The 17,043-nt window shown below is 38.7% G+C and overlaps 1 protein-coding gene across 1 annotated transcript in view; it reads left to right on the plus strand.

Moving 5' to 3' along the window:
• Positions 1-6,138: 6,138 nt before the first annotated feature.
• LOC103366020 (inhibitor of nuclear factor kappa-B kinase subunit alpha-like) overlaps positions 6,139-17,043 on the plus strand; it is a 27,427-nt gene continuing 16,522 nt past the window's right edge. Inside the window, exons 1-10 of the mRNA XM_008293631.1 lie at positions 6,139-6,248; positions 6,726-6,844; positions 8,417-8,511; positions 9,725-9,842; positions 11,665-11,734; positions 11,822-11,910; positions 12,001-12,090; positions 12,221-12,345; positions 15,855-15,962; positions 16,130-16,265. Coding sequence (XP_008291853.1) covers positions 6,740-6,844; positions 8,417-8,511; positions 9,725-9,842; positions 11,665-11,734; positions 11,822-11,910; positions 12,001-12,090; positions 12,221-12,345; positions 15,855-15,962; positions 16,130-16,265 — 936 coding nt within the window. The 5' untranslated portion in view covers positions 6,139-6,248; positions 6,726-6,739. The remainder of the gene's footprint in view (positions 6,249-6,725; positions 6,845-8,416; positions 8,512-9,724; positions 9,843-11,664; positions 11,735-11,821; positions 11,911-12,000; positions 12,091-12,220; positions 12,346-15,854; positions 15,963-16,129; positions 16,266-17,043) is intronic.

Consider the following 17,043-nt stretch of genomic DNA (forward strand, 5'->3'; position numbering starts at 1 on the left):
AGGTGCCGACGCAGGGGCTAAAAAAACTAATAAATGAAGACAAAAAAACAAGACAGGACCTGTTTGTTGTTACCTGCGGATGTCAAGTCTGTTTGCGTGTTGGGAGTGCGTGTCGGCGTGTGCATGCTGGGAACTGTGTTGGCTTCACTCTTGAGTTTGTCCTCATCCAGCAGCAGCTCCTCGTTGTTGTTCAACTCTGTAGTTTCAATTTGTACAGTTTCTAGCACAGACGATTGAATATCCAGGCACTGCACAGTGTTCGTCTCTCGGTCGTGTTTCCTCAAACATTTACGGATTGATGGAAAATTCATCTGACAGTATTTTCACCGTCATTTGAGTCACTTTTAAGCAAAAAAAACAACTATGTGAAGCATTCTCAGCTCCATCGTCTTCATTTGGGGATTTATGTTTGGTGTTTTTTGTCTTGTGTGACGGTAAAACTGAGTTTCTTTGGGTTGTTTGTCAGTAGAGCTGCAACGATTATTCCATTAATCGATTAGTTTTGAACTATTTAAAGCTACAAATCATTTATTTCCTTCTCTATGACAACATTAATTTGTGTTTTGGTCAAAATAAGACATTTAAGGGCATCATCTGGGGCTTTGGAAAACACTACTTGACAATTTTCCCTTATTTTTTTTATAAACTAATCGATTAATCAAGAAAATAATCAACACATCATTCTACAGTCATTAGTTGCAGCCCTATTTGTCAAACCGAGACCTTTCTGATGCGGTTTCTCACATTCGATTAATCAGTAATGAAAAAAACTGCCTGTGCAGCTTATTTTCATCTCATCTTCAGCTTTTCTTGTCTGCACTTCCACCCTTTTTTCTGTCTTTTTTTTTCCCTCCGTCACTCACTCTGGTGTTTTTAAAAAGGTTTGTGTGTATATTGTTGCCATAACTGACGCCCTGTACCTTTATAACGGTTATGTAACTTTACAGTTGTGTATTTATTAATAGTGTTTGACTCTGCTGTTTATAATGTCAAAAAAGCAGCCAGACTCACGTTGAGCACCTCAGCGTTCACATACACACAAATCAGATGCCAATATTACGTAAATATAAAAAGCACTTCTCAGAATTCATCCTGGAAACGTACATTTTATTATGATTTCACACCTAACAGGCTGTCATCTGTCTTACTTTCTGACAGAAGGTAACATTTCTGTGCACGTTTTAATCATTTTAGTTCCACAATGTCAAAACACTTCACGAGAAGCCGCCTGCAGCTGCTCTGAAGCTTTCAATCATCACCCAGTTTTTCGTCAGCATGTGGAGGTTTATAGAAAAGTCAGATTTCTGGTTTGTTTTGCTGCTTCCGACACCCAGGATTCACCTTCAGGCTCAACAGAGCAAATTCATCCGCAAAAATGTTGTTAATCGATTAATCTCTGCAGTCTTTAGCCAAACAAAACCTCTTATTCGTGCACAAAAGTCAATGAAATCACAAGATTTTACATCAATATTTATATACTTGATCGTAAAAGTATGTGATTGTCTCCTGAAAGGTAACATTTTTTAGTTTTGTGCGCATGTAATCTTGTCAAAACAAGATTTACACCAATCAGCCACAACATTAAAACCACCAAACCGTATTCAAATCCTCTTAAATATTGTTCAGGAAGTGTCCAACAAGAGCAGCCTCCTTCAGCGGGATGATACGTCCTGCCACACTGCAAAACTACTCATGAATACCTGAAGGAACACAACAAAGAGCCTCCAAACTAGATCTGTGGTAAAGTCAGACACCTCCAGAAGTCCACGTTTCGACAGATCAGAACTGTTTGGAAGCACAAAGAGAACCTAAACAACATTAATGTTTTGGTCCTCCAGCAGCTGTTAGAACCATAACTCGTGTGTTTTCATCTCGTGCTCAAAGTCCAGATGAACCCATTAGCTGCAAAAATCAGTTCACTGATTGATCTGGGACGCTTGGGACAGTTGCCAATTTTGCCCTAATTTAGATAATCCATCCCTGTGGTGTGCACAAGATTAAAATCACTCTCTGAACATTAGGGGCCTCACTGGAGGAAGTTTAGAATAAAGAGCCGCAACGATAATTCAACTGTTACTTTAATCGCTTTTGATCAATAATGAATCAGTAATGTTTTGTTTTTAAAGAAAAAAAGTCTAAATTCTATTATTACAGCTTCTTAAATTTGAATACTTCTTGGATGATTTCCTTCTTTTCCTATGACCGTAAACTGAATTTCTTTGAGTTGTGGACAAAACAAGACATTTTATAGACCAAACTAGTCGACTAATTAAGAAAATAACGGACAGATGAATCGTTAGCCCTACTGTTCAGCTCACACGTGTCAACATAAAACCCAGACTTTGGCTCTAAACAGGTCAAACCCCAGCCTGCAAAACCGCGTTGCATTTCTGGTACAAAATGCCAGTCTGAACTGGACTGACCACACGTCTACTGCACCCAGCAGCGTTTTATTAGAATTCGGCTTTGACCACAAGATGATACATCAAAATGACAGATGTAGTCACTTTATGTTACTCACAGAAGAAGGCAAATTATTTAAAGAGTAAATAAAACTGTGTTGTGATAGAAAATAAAATCAGAAATTTCACATCGTGAGTTTAAAAAAGCTGCATTAAAGTCTGGTTTTACAACAGCAGATACTTGTAGAGAGGTTGTTAAACAAGTCGAAATTAAAATACATTAGTATAATTAATAAATATATTACAATTGAAGACAAAGTGATTCATTTAAGGATTAGAAGTGCTACATTTGGAAGGTCCAATATGTCTTCAATGACTAATTCAAGAAATTAAATGTAATCACAAAGGTTAAGCAGATAAAAGAACTCACTAAATCAAACTACCTCTCCACTCTGTATAGATGGATGTCTAATAAAAGCAAAGCCGTTTGTCAGAGCCTCCACCTTGTTAAACTCTCTAAGGTCCCCCCCCTCTTCCTCACCTCCTCCTCTCCTGTGTTGTCACCCATCACTTACATCAAAGAGCAGCTGCTGGATCTCCACGGTTAGCACGGAAATGCCTGGTTCCCCTGGCGATGGTGAAAGTCACCCTGTCAGACGCAGGATACGGTCCTTTAAACCGCTCCCATCACGGCCTCATTTCTGAATGTAAATAAAGCATGAGATACTACGGCCTGCTTTCATTTATCTTACGGTTAGAGTATTAAAACGAAGGGTTAATATATAAGGTAGGTCAACATTTTGTTCCTGTCCTTGGGCTCATGGTCATTTTTTCTTTTTCTTTTTATGATTTTTTCTATCAATGTGAATGATATTTAAAGCTGTCGTACGCTGTTGTGTTTTAGAGAATCGAGCCAGCTCATACAAACTCTTTTTACACGTAGAAAGGTCTGATCTGATCCATCTCAGTGTTTTTTAGACTGGTGCAGGTAAGGCAATGTCCATTTAATGCTAAACATTACAGTGAGCTACATGTGTCACTGCCTTGTTAAAAACCCACCAATGGAAAAATGTTGTTTGTTGAGCCTCTCACTTCGGGAGGCGTAGAAGATTAAAAATAAAAGTGTTTTGAAAGGTTCGCCGCGTCCGAAGCGTCATTGTGTGACTGAAGTGCGGCTGCTCAAGTGCTCGGCTTGAGTGCGTCTCTCAAGTGTTTCAGTATTTTTATGCAAATGTCATGTTATGACACTTCAACAAAAATGTGCATTTATGATAAAGCCTTTCATTAAAGTGCTTTAAAGCGGTTTAAATTTGCTCCACTTTGACCATTAACAGTATTAAAATGCTCCTTATATGTTAATATATAAGTAGGGACGACCCCATGATACTGTGTATGATAATATAGCACTAAAAGGGCCATTCTGATGCATGGTTGGTACATTTTTCTTGACTTTTTATCACACAAGATAATAAATTTTATACCATTTTACCACAATAACACCATCAAAACTGAGAAAAGACAGCATATGTGGCAAATCCTCCAACATAGGGTTGAAATAATAAAATAAGTCAAATGTTTTTCTGTAAACGTGGCTTTGAGGGCCCCTGAGGATCTGTGGCCCTGGAGGCAGTTTCCCATTTTGACCTATTTTAGGTAATCCAGCACTGTTGTGTGCACAATAATGAAATAAATGTCATCTGTGTGCAGCTGAGGAATTGGAATCAGTTTACTCATGTACCAAATGAGCTCCTGCCCTGTGACATAATCCACTTATATTCGGTCGGCGTACAGCAAAGAGTTGGAAACCCATGTGCGGTTCGACTCACAGCTGGCGGAACAAGTCGGGGTCACGATGCAGCCAGTTCTGAGTTTTAGTTCTGCCACCGAATGTGAGCATAAACCTAAATCAAACCACGTATCCACTACATTCATCACATTTAATCCAGATTAAAGAAACCTCAACATTATTCAATGTACATGTATATAATTAATGAGACAGTTAAATATAAAATTATTGTTTCAGATCTTTATAAACCTGATAAAGCCAGTGCCAGCATCTTGACAACACATCTGGGCCACATCAGTCAGCTTCGTGGGATATTTATAAGGAATAGTGACGTCCGTAGGCGTGGAGTTTGTCAGTGGGGATAATAATAAATTTAGAAAAGCTGATCTAAAGGAGAATGAATATTTCAAAGAGAACGCCAGAGAGACTTACTGCACTGTATTCCATTATAATTTGAATTGGGTGCCAGGGTTTTGTGTTTTCCTTTACATAAATAAAGAAATTTACACCATAACGTGAGACAGAACCAGACAGACATCGTTGTATAAAAATTAACCAAATTGCAAGAAATGAAGGCTCAGATAAAAAAATACACCCACAGTGATGACAATGTCAATTCAAGGAGGAATTGATGTTTTTGCGATTAGAGACATGAATAATATGTTGGCAAGAGGTTAAACTGCACAGCACAAATAAAGAAATATTTAAGGTTCATAGTATAATATCAATGTAGGTCATTTTCCCCTCATAAGGTTGAAGTTTAACTAATAAAACCTCCCAATATAATCAGCTTATTTGTACAGTAATTGCATTTTTTAATTGTTTATAATTGTCACAAAGCCTACATAAAATCTAGAAAAACATTCATTGCTCTCTATATTGTATAATAAGGACACAGTGAAAGTGTAGCATCTATCAACAAAATGTTTCCTTGTTCCTCCTCAGAAGCAGATTTAAGAAACGAATCAGGAAATAAATGTTGATATACAGGCGACCTAATCACATAAGACCACATTAATCCACTGTTACCAGCAAAGCAGGCTCATCAGCTTTTAGCGAAGCAGAACCAAAGGTGCCTCCCAATCTTATTGATCTCTGTGTATAAATTTGTAAAGTCATTATTATTCATAACAACAATAATCATCATCATCTTTTTTTAAAGAGGACTTTTCAAATAATAATAATAAAAAAACTGCTTCACAAAGCAGCAAAATATGCAGACAAGTCATAAATTATCAAACTGTAGAGAGATAAAAGCACAACACAGTGTTAAAAATGTAGGAGAAATGTTAAATAAAGTAAAAGACAGGTCAAAGAAGTTAAACTCTAATAACATCAGGACAGGCACACTGATAAAAGTATGTCCTAAGAATAGAGCCTAAAAGAACAGAAACTATAACCATGAGTGAGGTTATGAAGGGCCTTAAATGTTATTGATAAATACTTCAAATCTGCCCTGCAACATACAGAGAATAATTGTAAAGATGCTAAAACAGCAGTGATGTGATCATGTTTCTTGGTTCTTGTTAATTTATTATGTGAAGTGCATTAGATGACATATGTTATGAAGTGGTGCAATATAAATAAAACTGAAATGAAGTAATTTGTATGCTTAATTATTGATAAATAAAGTTTTTAGGTTTATGACACAGGAAAACTGTATTTAACTCAATCTGCTCCAGATAGTTGTAAGGAGCGACATGAGGTGCATTCAGTGTAGTTTGGATTTTTTAAAGGTTTTAATTTTTATTTGTTTTTCCTCTCTCACAAATTACACCTTTTTATGCTTTGATATTATTACAGAAAGTTAAAACACAATATTGGTGGTGTTTAGTTTAAAATCGTTCTCTGGTGGTTGTTTAAAAAGTTTGAGCGCCGCTGAACGCAGCAGGTGTTGTGTTCCTGAACGCACCTCGCTTCATTTGCAGCCGGGGTTTGTGGTGACGTATAAATGGGAAAGTACACAGCGCTGCTGCGTTGACCTGAAAAACAACAAGACTCTGGCAGAGAGACACACTTTCTACCGACAACGGCTCATGACACTCTCATAGGAACCCCAAGTAAGTCTCAAAACGCTCTTTAGCAGCGACTCGTCTCCGAAACATTCACAGAAACGCCCCAAAACTGGCGTCGAAGCCTTCATTTCCTAATTCTACAAAGCTAGTGAGCGGCTCCGTCTATTTCCTAGTGTGTGTATAGAGGCTGCCGCTGGTTGGCTAACTGTAGCTTGCTGCTCGCTTGTTAGCCAACACAAAAACAGTTGTTTGTGTCTTTTTCTTACCTGCTGTTCAAACTTGAGTATGTCATTATATGAATAGATATACTACTTGTGCTACATCTCCACTTACTATCCGATTGTTTTTGTGCTAATGTGAACTGACATTAGCCTGGCAGCTGCACCAGGATGTAGCCCTGCCCATGTGTTTTGTAGCAGTAGGGAGAAATTGAAACGGCTTAGTAAGTTGTAACCCAATATCAATAGATGCTGTTTAGTTGCTGACATGTAAATTAACAGTTATGTCCACATTTTGGTGCAGCTCGCGTTACAACAATGGAGAAACCTCTCTTCAGGCAGAGCCAGAACTGCGGAGACTGGGAGCTGAAAGAGAGGCTGGGCATGGGCGGCTTTGCCCATGTTTACCTCTACCAGCATATTGTGAGTGTGGAGCCATCTCATAAAGACACTGCAGAGGATGTAACCCTGAACTTTATGTACAACAGAAGTGATCTCACTCCTGTGCAAATCACCTAAAAGTCAAATGATTTAATATTGTATCACCTTTCAGTAGCTGCATTATTTCTAAGCTGAACAATGGAGTGTTTCCTCTTATGAACAATCATAAGCAAATACTTTAGAAGTAGGAACTCATTTCAACAAAGATGAACACACCTTTGATCACTGACTCAAAACTGAGATTGAACTGTGGTTTGCAATTAGTCCAGCATAGTTATGAAATGATTTGTAAACAACAAGATCCTCTCAGTTTTGGACCTATGGGCTGCCTCTCTGCAAGTTTCCATGATTTTGGAAGATCAGTGACCAACTACAAATCAGGTAAATACATAATTATCAGGAGAAACAGAACAAGCCATAGCACCACTAATCAAAGCTGCGGTAGTCGTCCTTTTAAATTGACACAACGGAGAGTGCACTGTTTGCACAATCTGGCTCTGAAAAACAAACATGCAAAGTGGTTCAGACTTGGCACAAGGGTTATCAATGGAAATCAGAGTTTCCGTGACAGCTCAGACAGTGTGAAGGACAGTTTATGATGTCAGCCTCCGTGGGTAGCATCCAAGAAAAACACCCTTGTTTGCAAGAATAAACCTCGCTTAAGAACATGGAAATAAGCCTGAAGAAAACACATTCTGTTGTAAGACGAGACCAAGAGACATTTGTTTGGCTCAGAGGAGGTCTGAGCCTGTCCAGGACCACCATAGTTAATGCATAGTCCTGACAGTGAAACACAGAGCTGGGAATGTGATGATATGTGGCTACATCAGTGCAAAAGATGTTGAATAGATGGCATTTATAGATGTCACCATGAATGCCTGGCTGACAAGATGACTCTGACTCCAGAGTCTTGACAGAAGAGAAATATTTCATCATGCTAACCCTGCAGAAGCACACTGCCAAAGTCACACAAGAGTTGATAAAGAAGATGAAAGTGATACTATAACCAGCCCAAGTATGTCAACTGGCTTGGCTCGAGCTGAGGGGAAAAAAAGTAGTTTCTGAAGAATGGCAGAACATTTCAATAAATGTGTGCAGCCTTGGTGTCCTCTGTGCTGATGAGATCGAGTCTGCCTTAAAAAATATATGTGAACTCACGAAAGTATTGGGGGGGAAAAAAAGGTCGGGTCTGAGTTTTTGGCATACTAAATCTAAACTGTTTGTGTTTAATTTGACATAGGAGAAAATATCTCACTGTTCAGCTTAGAAACAATGTAAGGTGATACCATTTACAATTTAGAACTATTTGATATTTAAGTAGTACTGCACAGGAGTGATCTCACTGTACACTGTAGGAAAGTTGAAGGGCAAATCTTGACATGTGTAACATCAGAACATTTTAGCCAGGAAACGGATGAAGTAGTATAATTAGCCATCTATTCTGACACTTCACAAGAAGAAGTAGCTTCTTCCAGAGTACAAACAAACTGCTATTTTCGGGTACGCTTTTATGTATTTGTGTAATAATGAGATCTGTGTTGCCTGTTTTTGTAGGAAACAAACGAAAAACTAGCTGTGAAAATGTGCCGTCTGGAGCTCACACCAAGGAATAAGGACAGATGGAGCAGAGAAATCCAGATCATGAAAAAGTTTGTGCTTATGTTACCCTCTTTCTTCACTGATTTAATTTAAAGACATTGTACAGCACACATCACAACATTTCTACAAACTGCACAATATTGGGAAAGACTGGCATTGTGATATTTTGTTTTTCTGCTTAGGAGATATAACTTGGGTTAAACTTACCAACTGTAGAATGCAGCCTGCGCCCAAAGCTCTGCTGCCTGGTCCACTTGTTTAGACCAGCGACCGTCATCATATTCACTGCTTTATCTGTTGTTATGCATACTTGATGTTGTTCATCGAGGCCCACAATCCAGGAGAAACTGCAAACAGGGACTTATCAGTTATTAATAGAGTGGATAGACTTACAAAGGGCTCTGTTGTCCGTTGTAGCTGCATAATATTCCAGCTTTGTTCTCGTGCTTTCCAGTTTTCATTCAGCTCTGGGATGGCAAACTGAGAATAACATGTGTGTTAAGGTATTACATGTCGCCTGTCAGTGATGGGATCATGTTTTTGAAATAGTGCAGGAGTGATTCTCTCTGCCGCATCCAACATAGTTTTATGCTTTGGGTAGCATTCAGATCTAGCTTTGTGTTGCTGAATTAAATGGTCAATGTTTAATTTCAAGGACTTCTCGGCACTGCCAACCAAGTACTTGCGCTTTTCTGTAGCCGAAGTATTTCCAGAAAGCTGACACTGAACTTCCTTTTGCAACTACATCTTCATTTTATAGTTTTTTTTTTTTCCTCCTGCTCCACATTTTGCTGTGCACATGTGGAGCCTGCAGCTCAACCCCAACAAACTGTTTTAAAAAAAAATGTAATAAAGCTCCAAGAACCCGTAAATGATTTTCTATCAGACAGATTTCTCTTGTGGATTAGTCCTAAAAAAAAAAACACAACCACACAAGTTTTCTTTTTAGTGTTTAACAGCAAAAAACGTTGTGGCATGACGTGTTTGAGTTAATTTGCCGTACTTCACATCACACCTCCTGCAATGTGACTGTTGCCCCTGCACACATCGCGGCGTTGATGCTAAAAACGATACATTGTGCAGCCCGACAACACAGTTACTGAGATGTATTAATTACCTACAGAAACCTGTAGACAGTTTAATTAGATAAGTGTTGCAGACGGTGTTATGTCGGCATTGCAGCACAGTGGATGACTGTGCAAAAACTGTCTGGCTATGATTAAAAAGTAATGTGGTTACGTCTTGTCCTCCTCTCTCACTCAGGTTGAATCATATCAATGTTGTGACAGCCCAAGACGTCCCAGAGGAAATGATCTGCATAGCCTTAAATGATCTTCCACTGCTGGCCATGGAGTACTGCTCCAGAGGAGACCTGAGGAAGGTGAGCGACTGGTGGACGCCGTCATTCAGATGGATTTAGCAATATGCAGGAAGGAAGGGAGTTTAAACTTTTACTGTAAATCCCCCCCCCCTAAAAAAAAACATCCATAAAACTGCTGACAATATAGAAAACAATCCATAACATTTTACATTTTCCTTACTAATCCAGTGACAGATGTTCATACATCATAAATAGGAACTCCTAAAAGCTAATTTGGCGTATAACTGTCCACTCGCCTTTAATTTCTTGTCCTGACGGGCTTGTATGTTGCTGTTAACATTTCTTCCTATAAATTTAACATCAAACCCCCTCCCAAAGCCAGTTTTGTTCATTTGGGTTTCATTTACTCAAGCATGATACACATTGCTGTTGATCAAAAGCTCAGAAATGGGAGACAGAAACAGGAAAAAGCATAGATTTCTTTCAGATAAGGTAATGCAGACTCATTTCCTTTACTGTACGCAGACGGATCACGCTCAATGTCATGTGTAATCACCCACCAAAGGTCTGTCATGAGCAGACATTTGGCTCCATTTTCACACAAAAGATGAATTTCAGAGTGAGCTGATAAAATGCAGGAGAGAAAAGCAGATGTTCCTGTAGAAAAAAAAAAAGACAGAGATTCACTTTGAAATATGAGGATGGCACTCCAAACAAGAATAAAATTGCAGGATAAAGAGTTTGCTGAATAACAGGAGGTAAATATGGCTGCAAGTATAGGAGTGAAAAATGATTTGCATACGCTCTGGACTGGATTGAAGTCATTGAACGGGTTTATAGTAAAATCACGCCACCTCTCCCAGAGAAATAAATCCTGTTTACAGATGCTTTAGTAGAGCTGAGTATTGAGCCATTAAACTGTTTGGTATTGACTGAAGTGTGCGCATTTGTATGGAAATTTTCAGTAGAAAGTTTGTGCTTCTGCCAATTTCAGACAGTTAGACTGAGGTAAAGTTATCGTGCATCTGTTTTTTGCGGCTGTAGAAGAGGGTTGAAGGAGCAATCCGTGTTAAATTTACTAAAAATAAGACTTCAATCTTGTCTTAAGTTTGGCTTCACTCACGGGACGGAAGTGTGAAATATAAAGATCATCTCATACATTATGTATGCAGGATGTCATACATGATATATACAGTCACAGCGCGGTGTGAAGCCACTTAGTTCAGCCTGTTCTCATTCTCAGGGCATCCAGTACTGCTGTTAAGTCAAAGAAACATGTAAACGGTGTCCTTCGGTGTCTGTGTAAATATTTGATGCTGATAAAAGAGGCGTCCTGGTTTTTCCCCGATCAGTTTTGTTAGATTTTGTGGCTTAGGTTTTGTTCTGTCTTGCGGCACCAAAACTGCTTGGTTAATCTTTGTTTGTGTTAAAATGCACCTTTTTAAAGACATCAACCACCTCTTAGAAGGAGTAACAATGGAAACACCAGCTGAGAACATGTGGCTCTGCACTCATGGCATCTATTTCTGATGTTCATGGAGTTTTATTAGACTACCCTGTGTTAGAAAAATGATGCTAAAGGATACCCAGTGCATTCAAGTAGAGGTCTGACGAAGCATGAGTATGTGACGAGTTAGGATTGAGGCTGGGTTTGTTCATTTGTGCAGCAACTTTCAACAACAAGGCAATTCCCACACTTAATAAAAACAGAAGACATTAAAGAGGTTACTGCAGGAAAAACAAGACGGTGTAATATTACATGTACAAGTATGATTCTGCAGCACATCAATGCATCGATTCATGTCAGGAAACTGATCACAGTTCTGTTTTATGTTGTCATAATACTGTGGCTGTGACACACTTTCATTTTCCTGCTTTACAGATGCTGGGCAAACCCGAAAACTGCTGCGGTCTGAAGGAGAGTGAAGTGCTGTCATTACTCAATGATGTTGGTACGTCCACCGTCTGTTGCATGTGCAGCATTCATTCATGTCTTTTCAAACATTCTCGCTGACTTAAGCCGCTGATTTCTGCTCCAGGATCCGGTATCCAGTATCTGCACGAAAACAAAATCATACACAGAGACCTTAAACCTGAAAACATAGTGTTGCAAGACATCAACGGAAAGGTAAAACTGCAACATCTTGGTTTTGGGCTTGCTCTGTTTGACAGCACATCGTCTATAAACTGCTCCTATTTTTTGCTCGTTCTTCTTCAGCTGGTTCACAAAATCATCGACCTGGGCTACGCTAAAGACCTGGACCAGGGCAGTCTGTGCACGTCCTTCGTCGGCACGCTTCAGTACCTGGTAAACAAACGCTCCTTTCTTTATCCTCAGATGCACCCAGCTTGATGTAATCTATGTAGTGTTCTAACTATGCATTTAAGTCATTTGCCTTTTTATAATGTCTACTTGTTTTACTGTTTTTTGTCTGCAGGCTCCGGAGCTGTTTGAGAATAAGCCATACACTGTCACTGTGGACTACTGGAGCTTCGGAACAATGATATTTGAATGCAGCTGCGGTTTCCGTCCGTTCCTGCACAACCTGCAGCCCGTGCAGTGGTGAGTTGACCTGACAAGGAAAACATTTTGCGGCAGAATGATTTATTTTACCGGGTTGTGGTGATTTGTTGGAGGAAGGCGTATTTAAGACTTGCTGATAAATCAAAGCAAAGTTACCTTGAGGAACCTTGTCAGTAGGGGTTGGGTTAAACAGCTGCAGCAGGTTCAATGCCTTCATTTGCATCAAAAATCTAAGTCAAATCTAAACACACGGACATGATGCACATATTTTTAGATTCAATATGACTTTTACTTCACAAGGATATCATTATTTCTGATGTCCTTCATGAATATACCTCCATATATCAAGTTAACCCTCTGAACCTCAAGCAGTTTCAGGGTGTTTCTTTCCTCCCATCACATTTTTACTCACCATGAGGTTGTTTGCACAAGTCCTGCAGGTCTATAGAAACAGAACAACCATGGCTTGAAAAGGAGAGAACTCAGAAATATTGTTTGTGCTGTATAACATAGTGATATTGCCATAAATCATAAAAAAGAAAACGCTAAAGTTGGATTTCAAAAATTGAAGAAGGAGGAGGGGAAAAAACATCAACATGCATTTCATATTTATCTTGTTGTTTTTCTTTATTTACTGCATGTTTTTGCTTATTTATCTGTGTTTATGGTAGTGGTAACTTTACTCTCTCTGCTGTAACTACCAAATTTCCCATCGGAGATTGATAAAGTATTTATATTCTATTCTATTTTACTTGCACAACATTTTGTTCCATAGGGTTACTAATACTGTTGGGAACAAAGGTGGCACTACATGCTATAGATATTTTACGACTTGCATTCTTACAACCTCAACAAACCTTCACATCAACTCTCAAATGATGTTTCACCATGCTGAATGTGTCAGCATCAACTTGCTGATAATTTTCTTCTTTGTGCACCGTTTCAGAGCTATGCTGAATTCATTTTATTGATCATGTATGTTCCTCTCAGTTTTCATCTCTGATTTGTTTCCTCCCTGTTTCTCTATAAACACAACCTCCAGTTTAGCTTCTAGTTATGCGGAGGAGGTAAAAATAAGTTGAAAATCCAACAGTTCTTTCTGTTTTCACAGTTTCTGACTCTGACAAATGGGGTAATTTACTTTTTTTTTAAATGCACGCACTGTTCACCCAGTTGTGAGTTTTTGGGTTCCAAGAGTTAAAATCATACTTTACAATCATACTTCAAAAACATGCTCCTTTTATCAAACTTAATGAAAACCAGCACACTTTCCTTCAGTATGGCAGTTCTCTAGTGGAGGCTGTTTGTACATTCATGGTTACATTATAAGAGGAGCTGATAATTTGAACCTTTTTTTAATGGTGTCAATTTGCCCACATTATCCCACATTAACCCAGATATTGAAGGGGAAAAGGGAATCAGCATTATATTGTTTTATTTGACGCTGTTGAAGCCTTTTACTATTAAAAAAATAAATAACAAGATTTACTAATGTAGGTAAATTGGATCCAAACACAATATAATTAAATCAACTGAGGCGAGCAACAAAGGAAAGAAGGCCGGCAGTGGAAGCCAAATCAAAGACGCTAATATGACACAGTTTGCTTTCTGTCAGCTGATTACAGCAGCGGCTTGGCTGGCAAAAGTCAAAACAAAGCTGACTGGCTGCTCTGCACTCACCTGTTCAAACAGAACACAAGCGAGGAAGACGCTTCCTATGTTAAGCTGATCGTGCCTGCATGACAAATACATCTGCTATGTGAAAACAATTAATCAGAAATCATTGCCACTTCCTGATTTACCTGTTTTACCAAGCAAGGTGGCAAAAAGATTTGGTGCTCGTTTGTGCATTTCCTTTGACCTGGTATGAAAGTAACAGTCGATTCTGCTGCAGCTAGTTGATGTAAAAACAAACCGAACAACCTCAGGACTATTTAACAGCAGATTTCAAAAGCTACACTATTAATAAATCCGCTGATTGTGAACTGTTCTCAAAGCAGTCATGTGATTGGTCTATATAAACCATGTGTGTGTTTATGTAGTGACTTGGTTACCGTGGTGAGAATGTATGAAGGGCACCACACAAGTTTCCTGATCAAACAGCCAGAAGCAGGTGGAGCGGCAGTCTGTCGTATCGCTGACAGTTCTTCAAGTTCATAAAAACGCTTGACAGTGGAATATTACTGTCGCCTTCCAAACATCTCTTTTTCAGTTTGTCATCATTCATAACACTTTTTACACAACAGATGCGTTGCTGGCTTCGTCAGTCTGTTGAAATGATGGCATTCTGTGATTTTGTCATAGGCCGCCTTTATGCTAAAGGTGGAGTCTGCAATCGTGGAAAAAGACAAGTTAGAATATCAGCTTGTGTCAGATTTACAGTCCCTCTTGCTTCTCATGTACACAAACTTGAATGTACACATGCTAAAATTGTGTTATGTAGATCAGTCAGATGCTCCCATGGCTGTGCACGAACAACCGATTTATTTACTTTTTTTCTGCTCACACTTACAACAGACGCTTGAAGAGATTAATTTTATTTTTTTTCCTGGTTTCATTCCACAATATAATGCATTTAATATTCACAGACAAGATGGCCCAGCATCACTTCCTGGTTTGTCATCAACTATACGTAATAACGCCCTTTCTTATTATGTCGTAATGTTGTGCGTGTGCAATCAGTTAATGAGTCAGTGTGCAGATCAGCCATTTTGAAAGTGATACAGAAATATTGCTTAAAAGATTGTTGCCGCAGAAAGTGACTTTTTAATATGCTTTAATAGAGAGTGCACAAAATGGCTGAATGACGCGCAAGAAAAAAAATATCATATGGCGGCTATTTTAACAAAGATTGCTATGGCGACATCGCTTGTAATTTTAAGAGGAATCTGCTTTGATTTCATGATTTTTGCCACAGTCTTGTCCCAAACAAACAGGATTTATAGACTGAGGCGTCTTTGTAGCACCACAATTCATAAATTATAAAGCTATGTTGTCACACATTTGACCTTTTATAAATAAAGCTGTACCTCCTGCGATCGGGTTGTAGCACTTTGCCATAAATCGATAGTATTTCCATGAATTAATCAGCCGTTTGAAGCATTACAGCTCAAACTGAGAGTAGCTAGTCATCAGCAGTGTTTCTTTATCCGTCATCTTTCCTGACTTGACTGTGTTTACTCGGCTTGATTCATTTATAATTTTAAAAAAAAAAGTCATTGTGAGCATGAACCAGACCAGAACAAAAGAAAAATGCAGAAATGTATAATTGTTTCCTCTTCTAGTCTGAACCAAAATTAACTGAACTGGAAATTACAATAACATCAGTAATGCTTTCAGGAAAGGAAGCAGGTTAAAGGTGTGTAGAGAAATACCTGCAGTGTTGATGTCAATGTTTACTAAGAACAACTGAAAACAGCATCTTCCAACACAAATGATTCAATTTTGAAGTGTTTTTTTTGTGTTTTTTTTTTTTGTTAAAGATGTTTCAGCTTTTGTAAATGAGCAGTTTTAGGATTCTTCAAGGTTCTTTCTGTCTCTATCCACAGGGCCAGCAAAGTGAGGAATAAAGGTCCAAAAGACATCATGGCTACAGAGGAGCTGAACGGAGAAGTCCGGTTCTCCACACATCTGCCCTACCCCAACAATCTCAGCGGGTCAGGACCTTGTGAAACCTATTTATTTATTGATTTGTTTTCTTGCATATGAGGCCAAATTATGTCGTCACAGTGTTAGCTGCAGTAGTTAGAATGAAAAACAAAACAGCCGTGAGCATCTCGACTGTGCTTGGTGCTAATTTCTCTCCTTGGACACACATTTGTAGGACGCTGCGGGAGCCGATGGAGGAACTGCTTCAGCTGATGCTCAAGTGGGATCCTTTCCAGAGAGGAGGCAAAGTGAACCCCGAGACCAAGAGACCCCAGTGCTTTGAGATGCTGGAGCAGATCCTGAGCATGAAGGTGAGTCACTAGAAGAGCTGCTTTTCTTCCACTTTGATGAGTGTTTTTTAGCTGTATCTGGGTCAACGATCAACGCTGACACACATCTCTGGTAAGATACAGAGATGCTGATTGCTAATCTGTTGCTTTTACTATTTATTACAAAGACAAAGGAACTCTTTGCACACTTATTTTATGAAACAGGTGTGTAAGAGAGGGATGAACTTTTTCAAAAGTTTCAAACAGACTCCTGCATGTTGTCAAACTTAGAAAAAAAACTATTTTTTACAAGTCAGGCAGTGTGTGGGAGTCTGTTTTACTCTAATGACTTTTAGAATGCAAAAAGTTTCAAAAGTCTACAACAGCTACAATGACTGAGTAATCAGTCAGTCGACAGAATAATTAGCTGCAATGCTGAAAGGAAGGATGCCACTTTGAACGCTGAAAAGTTGACCTTTTTTGAGATTCCTGACAAACAACAAATCATTTATTTGAAAAAAAATATCTTCTAATTCAGTATTTTTAAAAATGTAAAATACTTGCATCTCTAATTTCAACACAAGCAGCCGCTGTGGCCCTGAATGCACCAAACACTGCAGCAAATGATGTGCTACTGCTCCTAATTAATACAATCAGTCACCCATCCATGCTTATTTGTGATTATTTATTGGAATTTTTCATTGATATTTAGGTTCACAATATTCCTGCTAAAACTTCCCACCTGTTGTAAATTTTCTTCAACTTCAAAATGTTTTCTGTTTAGTTTTAGTTGACTTCTAATTTTCTCAGATTTGCACAT

Source organism: Stegastes partitus, unplaced genomic scaffold (assembly GCF_000690725.1).
Source record: "Stegastes partitus isolate 25-593 unplaced genomic scaffold, Stegastes_partitus-1.0.2 Scaffold898, whole genome shotgun sequence".
Lineage (NCBI taxonomy): Eukaryota > Metazoa > Chordata > Actinopteri > Pomacentridae > Stegastes > Stegastes partitus.